This window comes from Dendrobium catenatum, unplaced genomic scaffold, assembly GCF_001605985.2.
Source record: "Dendrobium catenatum unplaced genomic scaffold, ASM160598v2 fragScaff_scaffold_325, whole genome shotgun sequence".
NCBI classification, from domain to species: Eukaryota; Viridiplantae; Streptophyta; class Magnoliopsida; order Asparagales; family Orchidaceae; genus Dendrobium; species Dendrobium catenatum.
In genome coordinates, this window is record NW_021318787.1 from 2,011,031 (window position 1) to 2,021,877 (window position 10,847).

General features: G+C 35.5%; 2 protein-coding genes across 2 annotated transcripts; both read left to right on the forward strand.

Moving 5' to 3' along the window:
• The first annotated feature begins 845 nt into the window (after positions 1-845).
• Positions 846-3,733, forward strand: LOC110095227. Its single transcript, XM_020820672.2, has 4 exons — positions 846-1,550; positions 2,730-2,800; positions 2,893-3,118; positions 3,213-3,733. Exons 1-4 carry the CDS (start codon positions 1,425-1,427, stop codon positions 3,402-3,404), a joined length of 615 nt encoding a protein of 204 aa, XP_020676331.1. The 5' UTR covers positions 846-1,424; the 3' UTR covers positions 3,405-3,733.
• A 2,741-nt stretch (positions 3,734-6,474) lies between these two features.
• Positions 6,475-9,826, forward strand: LOC110095218 (beta-glucosidase-like SFR2, chloroplastic). The gene is given in 5 exon segments (XM_020820661.2): positions 6,475-6,746; positions 8,024-8,378; positions 8,993-9,131; positions 9,609-9,711; positions 9,714-9,826. Coding segments are annotated over 5 exon segments (876 nt in total). The 5' UTR covers positions 6,475-6,565; the 3' UTR covers positions 9,812-9,826.
• Positions 9,827-10,847: the final 1,021 nt, after the last annotated feature.

Here is a 10,847-nt window from a genome sequence, read left to right on the forward strand (position 1 = left end):
CGCGTCCGAGTCGCCGCCGGCGTTCTCTCTCGACCGCGACCCGTCCGCGCTGCGGCGCTGGTCTCCTTCCCGTGTAGGGACGGGTCAACCTGGCAACCTGCCGGGTTGGGTCCGGGTTCGGATTTTCGACCCGTTTATCTACCCAGGTCGGGTTAGGGTGGACTCGTTTGAACCCGGGTTAGTTCGGGTTCAACCCGAACTCGACCCGTGACCCGAAATTGACACCCCTAGTTACGAGTCCCATTTAGGTTTACCCGCAAACCCATTTTTTATTAAAAAAATAATAGATTTAATTTGTTGGTATAATCTTCTAATTTTTAAATTATTAAATTGTTTTAATTAAAATATGTTTTATAGGTCTAATTCAAGTCATTAAGGTTGTTAATAAGCCGATTTTGGGTTGATATTTTTGACTCATTTATTAAACGGGTTGGATTCACATTGATTGGATTTGAGTCAGACAAATTTCAAGTCCGACTTAAATCCGACTTGTTAACCTATTTTGATTCAACTAACTCGGGCAATAAATTATGACCTAATTAAGTCTTTAATTAAACCTAATTTATTTTTCATGATATTGCATAATTAATTGCAATTTATCTTTATTCCACCCCCCAAAAATAAAGTGGTATAAATAAAAACCACAGGTAAAAAGGGCTATTTTTGAAATTTTCTAAAGTTTACCTTAAAGTCTGTCACTTACACATTCCACCCATGGGAGGCCTATCAGAGCTACAGTGTATAGAGCACCCGGCGCCACCATCAACAGCAGCATCATAGAAGTTGCAACAGCTCTCTCTCTCTCTCTCTCTCTCTCTCTAGGTTAGAGGTAGCAAATGGCAAAGTATCTATACCGCAAGCCATGGAGACCAGTTCCCTTCATGTCTCATCCTTATGACCAAGGTGGGCCGAATTTATGTGAAAAGTAAGACAAATAAGGATGCGAAGAAGATGAGAGAGAGAGTGAATGAGAGCGAAAGGCGGAAAGAAGGAGATGACTTGCCAAACCAAACGCTTCCCACCAAAACAAAAAAAAATAAGTAATGGAGGTGTCACAATTGCCCCTTTGCAAACCCCCAAATAAATCCAGTCATTTCCTTCCATCATCGCAGAAATGGTGGAAAAAACTAAACTTTCTCTTCTTGCAGCAAAGATGACCTTTCGTATTTTGTACCGGTCAGACTCTCAATGGAGAGAGAGAAAAACGGGGAAGGAAACTTCCCTTTCTTTCTCAACCTCCCCACCTTTATTTCTCCGTTATCTCCTCTTCCCCCTTCCCTTCTCTCTCCTCTCTCATCTCTTCTATATCTTTATGACATCCTTGCAAGGCGGTTCGCATCCCATTCGAAACTTTCCTTCTTTTCTCCTCTAGCTTTTTCCTTTTCTCTACCGTCTCCTTTTTCGTCTTCTTTGCTTTTGGGAAAATGATGAAGAAAAAGATTAGGGTTTCAATGGATCCAGCCCCATCTTGTTCTTTCCTGGTTGGGGAGGAAGCCATGGCGAGGATGAAGCATCAGTACCTGTTAGAGGATTATCAGGATTTGCTCAAGGTGAGAATATTTAAAATTAGTAGAAGATATCTGACGTTTTTTATTTCTTTTGTTTTGGTTTGTAAGATTTCATATGTATTTGGACTTCCTCTGTAGATCTAGGTTTTTACTTATAATTTTCTTTTACGGATCTATTGTTTAGATTCTCTGATGGATGTCTCTTTGAGGCATCTAGGGTTTCTGTTTGATGAGTTTTCCTTAATTGGTATTGAATTTCAGGGCTGTTTGGTTCTAAACCGATTTATCAAATCTGATTTTGATGAATAGGATTGTGTAAACCTTGATGGAGTAAAATCAGGGAACTATTTGGTTGCCCTATTCTTAAATCGAATCAAATCCCAAAACTGAACTCTTTAAGGGTATGTTATTACTGCTTTGATTTTCAGACAACTTTCAAAAAAAATTATTTTCATCACAATAGATTCACAATTATCATTACAAAAAGTTGAGCAATGACAAATAAACCCTAAAGCTTCATTGGAGTGGCTTTCTTATTGTTTTATAAAGTTACTTTTTATTATTTTATAAAGCTGATTTTTAATGCAAAAATCTCTGGAAAGCAGGGAAAAAATAGTGATCTAAAGCTGTCCCAAATGAAGCCTAATAAAACTCATCTGAGAACTGAGTTTCTAAAAATTCTGGTTTTAAGCTAAGTTTTATCCAAAAAATTTCAAGTTAGGAATTTGGGTGAGATAGTATTTTAAGTCCCCTCAAAACTTGTTTGGGAAGTTCTAGTTTAGGGCGTTTTAGGTTGGTTATACCTCTATAAAAATGATAAGATAAAGAAAATTTTTAAAATTATTCTGAGCATTATAAATTTAATCTTTTAAAAATGGATAATAATTGTGTTATAGTTACAACTCTTTTAGCATTGATTATAAAATATTATTAAAAAAATAGATAAAAAGATTTGATTAGACTCCTGACAAACAAGGTTATCTGTTGTTTAATTTCTTTTCAATACTCTTAATCTTTCATGCTTTGTGGTTCCAATACTAATACTTCTTTTTGATTCATTTTCTTCTATAACTTATTTTGGTGTATTCATATGGAAGTGCCTACCATTCTACCAAGCTTCTTTTGTTGTAATCCAATGCTCCCTTCATGGATTTATGTTAACAGAATTTAAATATTTGATTATTTTATCAATCATTGGAGTTCATTTGTGAATTATCTTAGGAAACTAAAGAAAAAAGGGAGAGATTGCAGAAGGCAATACGGAGAAAGTTCAGGCTCTTGGCTGAAGTCCAGTAAGAGCTGCCTCTTCTCTTGATTCTTGTTTGTCACTCCATTAGCTCATATTTCATTTTATGATTTGTGTCATTCAACGTATATGCTGTAGATTTTTGACGAAAAAATACCAGTCTCTGGCCAACAATTCTCAGCCTTTCTCATGCAAATCGAAGAAAAAATCTTACAAAACTCTCTCCCCTTCTAAGCAAGTTACTCGACCTCCTTGTCTGGTTAATAAAGCTGAGCTGCCCTCAAAAGAAATGAACTGCAGATCAAAAGAGACTTCAGTCCAAGCTACTCGGAAACTAATAGATTTGAACCAGGCCTCCTTACCGGTAATCGTATGATTCTCCTTAAGTCAACTAAAGCAGGTTTCCTTACTTCAATAAGCTTGTCAATTTTGATTCTTCCAACCTGTTTGCTTTTCAGAATGATGAAGAAATTGATTCTTTTGATGTGGAATGGGAGAACCTGAAGATGGTGAAGTTGAGAAGAAGCTTGATTGAAGGCGTAATGGCTGATGATCTTAAGCTCTCAGTCTGCAGAGACATTGGAAGCAGCTCGAACCGTTCTGGAAAGCGAAAAATCTCTTGGCAAGATCAGCTTGCTTTGAGAGTCTGAAAGCTACTGCTTGCATCATTGCTCAAACGGATCTGATTCTGCTAGCTTTTGTAAAAAGGGTACCAGTGTTGTGTTCCTGACATACAGTAGTTCTAGAAATTGAACTTAGGACTTTCTCTTTGTTCAGGTATTTGTTTGTATTTGTTGATACCTTGGTTGTAGTGTTATAATACCTTGATAAGTCAGCAAAGAGTGGAAATTTAGGAACCAGGAAGGAGGCTTTTGTAATGCTTTTCCATTCCTGGAAGAACTGGGAGTATTCTGTGTTGTTTACCTCTATTTTAAAGCACTATAGATATTTATTGATGATTGTTAGCTTTGGTTTCTTATTTCTTTTTCATAGTGATCTCTTTCTTTGTTCTCATTGAGCAAAGTTGTGTTGTGCTGATTTTTCCTTTAAATTTCAAAGTTCTACTTTGTTCTGACGTTCATATTTCTCTAAATTTGTTGCAGGAATTTGCTAAAAGATGTAATTAGTATTCATTAATGACAGCTTCCAAGCTTTTCTGCTTGCTTTAGATGTTGCAGTTATCACATAAATTTTGTTTTCTTATTATTATTATTATTATTATATATATATAGAGAGAGAGTTATGATTATCCATCTCTCATGACATGTTATCCTAGATCCTTTCAAATAGATGATTATCATAATCACAGTTTCCATTACAACATACATAACAACATAAAAATAAGTTATTGCATCACAAATTTAGATATTTAGGTTTTGTTTGGGATAGTTTTCATAATGCTTTTTAATGACGTTTTTTAGTACAAAATGTTTAATTTCAATAAATTTTTGTACTACAAAATTACTTTAAAAAACAGTAAGAAAGCTGTTCCAATCGTTTGTAATAACTTTTGATCATTATTTTTTCGCTGCTTTTATAGACTTTTCGTGTCAAAAAATTATTACGAAAAACATTAAGAAATTTGTCCCAAAAAAGCCTTATTATTTTATCACTTCACTTGTAATAAATTACATAAGGTCCTAGACATCTACATGCAAATAAATTAAGGTATTCATGTGTTCAACCTAACAAGCTAAAGGAAATGTTCATATGGTATATAAGCCTATATGCATTGTGTAGATTGTATCATATATGAGACATAATGATCACATAAAATTTGCCATCATGCTAGCCTAACATGGTCTCTATGTAGACATAGATATTGTTGATCATATCTATGCATCACATGGAATCATTGGCTCCAAACATATTGCAAATAGTGGTTAGCTTAAATTACAAAGTAATATGATGCAATATGCATGGTGTGAAAAATATCAAAATTATATTTATGATGCATGATAAAATTTATATATATTATTTTAAGAGAGAAATTCATGTATGATGATGCCTTTTTTATATTTTAAAATAATAAATAAATAATAGTATTATTATAATTATTTTATAATTTTCTTGATTAAAATGTTTCATTAAAATGATTAGAAAGTTATTATTCTTATTATCATGAATTTTAAAATCAATATAATAAAAAAATTTGAATGCTTGAAAATTTTAAAATTAGGTAAAAAATTTAAAAGGCACAAGATAGAGTTCTATGGCTCTAGAAATTTCTTTTTTGGGGAATTTGAGGTGATTCTAACGCGAGCTCGAGGGGAGGAAAGAATTTGCGTCAACCAACGAGCTGCGATGCGCGAGTCCATAAAAATTCATAAAAATTTTAAATAATTATGTGTTTTAATTATTTTAAAGTAGCTTGTTCATGAATAAATGCATAGGAATTTATAAATTTGTAAAATATCCCAACTATTTTTGTGGACCAAGGACAATATCGTAGCTTCATGAACATATTTTAGGTATTTTGGAAATGATATATGATACATCGTCCAAAAATTATCATGATCGGGCATGAATCTCAAAGCAAAATCAAGTTGGAAACTTCCGAAATTAAAATTAGGAGCATCCAATCTCCGATTTTAGCAAACTTACAGTCGAACTGAGCGTCTCGGAAATACGAACCCAACGACACCAAATTCGACCCAATTCAAGCCCAAATTGGTCCAAATCAAGGACCCGAAGCGCTGTTGGAAGGTTCGAACCACAATTTGGATTACCAAACGGTTTCCAAACATAACAATTTATACTCGAATCGAGCGGCTCCATGAGACGAATCCAACGAACCCAAGATCACTGAATTTCGATCGACATCACTAAGACATTCAAATGTCCATCGAACGATTCATGATTGAGGGATTCAACATCTGCCATCCATCCAACCACTCTCAACTTGCCCTTGATCCTCCACTTATTTATAGGTCATGCCATTCCCAAAATCTATAAATAGAGATCCCTCTCCTCTTGAAAGAAGACCCTCCTAAGCCTAAGGAAAAAATAAAGAGATTGGAGATCGCTCTTGCTTCCTAGCCTCCTCGATCACCGCCGGAGTTCCGTCGAACCACCACTGCTCCACCAACGCCATCTATAAATTATGCTTCATTTGGGGCAAATTTTTTTTCTAAAGTGATTTTTTAGTTAGCAAATATCTTGAATTAAATTTTTTTATTAAAAACCTATTTTTTGAAGTAATAAAAAATTGTCCTAAACGAAGCCTAAAAATATTAGAATAAATGCCTAATAGGTTATAAAATTATCAGATTTTGCTAGATGTATCTTAGTTATCTAGGCGCTAAATTAAATTATTTTAAAAATTTATCGCTTTTAGAAGCAATAAGAAACTTTCCCAAACAAAGCTTAAAAAAAAAAGCTTTTGAATTAAATATTATAAGAAATGCCTTAAATTAGGCTTATGAAGTGATTTTTTAGTTAGCAAAAATATCTTGAATTAATTTTTTTATTAAAAAAATATATTTTTTGAAATAATAAAAAATCGTCCGAAATGAAGCCTAAAAATATTAGATTAAATGCCCAATAGGTTATAAAATTATCAGATTTTGCTGTATCTCAGTTATCTAGGCGCTAAATTAAATTATTTTAAAAATTTATCGCTGTTATTTTCCTTGGAATTTTACCTCGTTGGAAATATATATAATATATAATTTATTAAATGCTTGACTCTTTGAGTCGGGTTTCTCATACTTATCGATTTAAAATAATACATTTATGATTTATCTACCTTGACAAGCTGCTACCGGATTCTGGATATCGTCTTTCGCGCCATACATTGCAGAGCGGTGAAATGGGGATGATGGTGCTCATCGTGGGGGCGATGAAGCTCGCTGGAATCGTGGTGACGCTATCCGTGGCGGCGAATGTGTTCTCCTTCTCACGTTACCGGAGGAAGTTCCTCAGGCCGTTCCGATCTCCCATCGACGAGTCCGCCGATGTCCTTGCTGCCTTCAATGTCAATTCTACCTCCGGTCCGAGTCTCGAAAACCCTGACCTTGCGCGCTTTAGCTTTCTCTTACTTTTGCTATTGCAAGTTTTTTTTTTCTTTTCTCTAATGTATGTGGCACTAATGGTGAACTTGGAGAAATAAGCTTCAATGGGCCACGTATTCTTACCAATTATTTTTTTTCGTGATTTTCTGCTATATTAGGTATTTGGAATGATGTTGAGATGCTTTGGTGTTGAATGATCCTATTTTAGATGATATTATAAGCTAAATGCGTTTGCAAACTTCAAAATAAAAATATACTTGATTTATGTAAGGAAGTTAACTGTATTCATTGGAAAGTAAGTTGAACCCTACTTGGCCCACCATGCAATTAGAGATGAGAGATTGATAGGAAGACTTGATCAATGTCTGTGATCTCCCAAGTAAACTGTTACAAAGAACCCAACTAGATTGATTCATTTCCAGTACTGGATTTAGAAAGAGAGCGAGAAAAGAGAAGTTGGCTTTCTTATGCTCTAGAATTTGGCGCCCTATGCTTGACAAAAACTTCTATTTAGATCATCTCCAACCAGACTGCATACCACTGTATGTCGTACATCATTTGTTGCATGCAAACTCCAAATCTCATGCCAAAATTCCGTTGGTGAATAATGTGATGCCAATATTGGTGGCGTCGCACTGTTCACCTACTCCAAAAAATTGAATTGCGGAATTTGCTGAAGAATAGTGCGAAAGAAAGAAAAGCACGTGAAAGAAGAGAAAGATGATTACCTTCGCAGGAAGTGCATGAAAGAAGAAAGAAATACAGTTCAATTGGAGATGAATTATGACATTTTGAAGTTTTATTGTATTTTAGAGTGAAAAATGGGTTTTTTGGTTGGAGATGCCCTTATAGGCAAATGGCAAGATTGTTGCTATGAGATGGGCTAAAATGAATTCAAACTTATGTTGAGTGATGTAGAATCGTTGCTATAGCCATCCATGCAACTGATTTGAAGGCATGTTTCTTTTGGATGAGTTTAACGGGCAGGTACTATGAGTGGACACTACAGGCACTATATTTATTCAGATTTGTTTTTTGAGTTGATGTACATTAAACTCGTCAACATTTTGAGGAAATGCCATGAATGATGATCTATCCCGAGCAATGTTCTTCGTTAATATTCCTTGCTCTATAATCCTGCTCGTTAACAAATAGTTATTTATAACACCGAATATTTGTGCTGTTTTTGATTTTAAATGGTATTCTCTTTCTAAAGTTTCCTGCTTCAGGTCTAATTTTGTAAATCTAGCGTGCAGAGGAAAATGGATTCTTCTTTGGACTTGCAACGGCACCAGCTCATGTTGAGGATAAGCTTGATGATGCTTGGCTTCAGTTTGCAGAGGAGCAGCCCTGTGGAGAATCTAATCAAAGTCAGAAGGCGCAATCTACTGATGCTGTGTTTGCTTCTGCGGCTGCTGATGGTGGCTCTCAACAAGCCTCCTCAGATGGTCACAGTTCTAAAGAATCTATCAAGGGGAAGATAAAAAGGCCTCTTAAGATTGCCATGGAGGCTATGATTAGAGGATTTGAGAAGTTTTCAGATGAGGCAGAGCCTGATTCAAAAACAGACTGTACCCATAATGTTGCTGCTTGGCATAATGTGCCTCATCCGTGAGTGCTTTTATCCATACTTGCATTTCTTTTCAGGTATTTTTAAGTTCTTTATCTTTGAACTGTATGTTTTGTTGATAGTTTTTTGCATATGTTGTTCATATAGGAGCTTTAACCGTTATCCATTTTTTGAAATTCTGATAAGCAGAGTGGCTTAGATGTATAGGTAGATGGTTTGGTTTGTTTCTCGTTTAAAACAGGGATGATTCCTAAAGTTCGACTGGTTGAGTTCTTTGATCTCTAATATCACTAATTAAATGCCTGAAACTTCTAAACCCTCTAGTATGCAACTCTGTTGCCCTATAAACCTGATGTATGGCTTCTTTTGGGAATTATTTTTTTCATTGCTTTTCAAATTGCTTAGAGTTACTTTTCGGTGACTCTACCACCAAAGTCGTTACCAACTTCAACGCCACCAAGAAACTCATTTTGGGCTGTTCTATTTCTTGGTTTGTTTTCACGGATTGGTAGATTTTTATTTTGTACCATGTGTTGCTAAACAAAGAAAGAAACCTTCATTTTGTCCGGTTGCAGAAATGCTTGCTTGAAATTTGTTTTTATTGATGTATCCAAGTAAGGAGTTATTCCTATCATCTAATCTGATTCATTTTCAGGCAGAAGAGACTCAGATTTTGGTCTGATCCTGACACAGAGTTAAAGCTGGCCAAGGATACTGGCATTACTGTTTTTCGGTTGGGAATTGATTGGTCAAGAATTATGCCAAAGGAACCTGAACATGTGTTGAATGAGAGTGTAAGTTGACCAGTCTGGCTGTAGCTCCAATTATAATTTTTAAATATTTCTTTGATAATAGTTTATTAATGGCCTTCAGCAGCAAGGATATACTCTTTGAACTCTTACGTCTCCGTAGGTTAAATCTAATTTCAAGTTTCTTTCAGCGTTTTCATTGTTTTCTTTTGGGTAGATAATCATTTTATGCCTTTGATAGATGTGACAATGAGGTGTGGGGAGTTGCGGGCTGTGATGCCAATTACATTCTAGAATAAGCAAGTAGGTAATTTGATAAAGCCGCTATATTGGTTATGGTGGCGCCTTCTTGTCAAAGAAACTGTGAAAAAAGTTGTTTGTGCGGTTCAAATTGTCTCTCTGTTCTCTAAAAAAAAGTAAAAATAATTTAAAAGAAAAAGGTTTTGCTGGGAAGGTGAGACGAGGAATGATTATATGAGGAATTTTACTGTTTATTGGTCTGAAATTTAATTTGTCTTCTAGGTTAACTTTGCAGCCCTGGAGCGGTACAGATGGATCATTGAAAGAGTACGTTCATATGGAATGAAGGTGATGCTTACTTTATTTCATCACTCTCTTCCTCCTTGGGCTGGAGTATATGGAGGATGGAAAGAGGAGAAAACCATTCATTATTTCATGGATTTCACAAGGTTAATCTACTGTCTAACTCTTTTATTACATCTTGATGCGCACAATGCATAAATCGGTGCTTCTTCATGAACTTTTTCTTGAGAATTAGCATCATGTAATGGAAATTTTACTCATTTCCCATTGGCAAAAAAGCTTTACAATATTTTATATTTTTTTTTAATTTTTAAGACAAAATGAATTTGATGGGGACATCAGATCATGGATAGTATATCAGAGACGTGGCCGACGATCTACGGCCACGATCGCGCCGATCTATTTTTGAGTCTTCATATGTATTTGTTTTATTTATTTGCTTTATATATTTATTTTAGTTGCATTTCCTTTTTTACCCTCAAGGGTTTTGTCATGTGTAAGCCCTAAGGGCTATGTCGTCTTTTATTTTTCCTTTCATTGTATGAGACTATATATAGCCCCCCTTATGTTTCTTTTGAAGGTAATGAATGAATTATAATCAAATTTCTGCACATTGAGTACTTGTGAGAGCTTGAGAGTCTTTGGAGAGGAATCCCTTGGAGAGGGAAGCGGATTACCCACCAACCTTGAAAGAGTTGGGTTCGTGGCTAGTTTCTTTTTATTTCTTCCTCTTCTTTCTCCCTCCCTTCCCTTCCATCCCACGGCCCATCCAAAACCCCACTGCCGGCCAAGATCCCTCCCCTACTCCACCTAGCCACTGGCCAAGACCCCTTCCCCCACTCTACCTAGTCGCCGGCCATCCAAGGTGGTTCCCCCTTGGTTGGTTGATCCACTTAATTCCCCCACCTCCACCTAACCCTAATCCAAACCCTAGCCTAGCCGCTAGCCTCTCCCTTCCCTCTTGCCTCAAAATTTTCAAATTCCTCATCATTACTTTCCTTTCTTACTTGGTCTCTTTTGGGAAAGCTTTTCAATTTCAATTATTAAAATTAAATTTGAATTTTAAAATATTTCCTAAAATAGAATCCTATTTAAGGAAAGTTTCTAAAATCAAATCCAAATTAAATTTGAATTAGATTGAATTAAATCCAATTCCTTAATTTGAGAATCCCCATTAACGAAGTAATAAAAACCCTTGCTTATTTCCCCAAGCCCTCT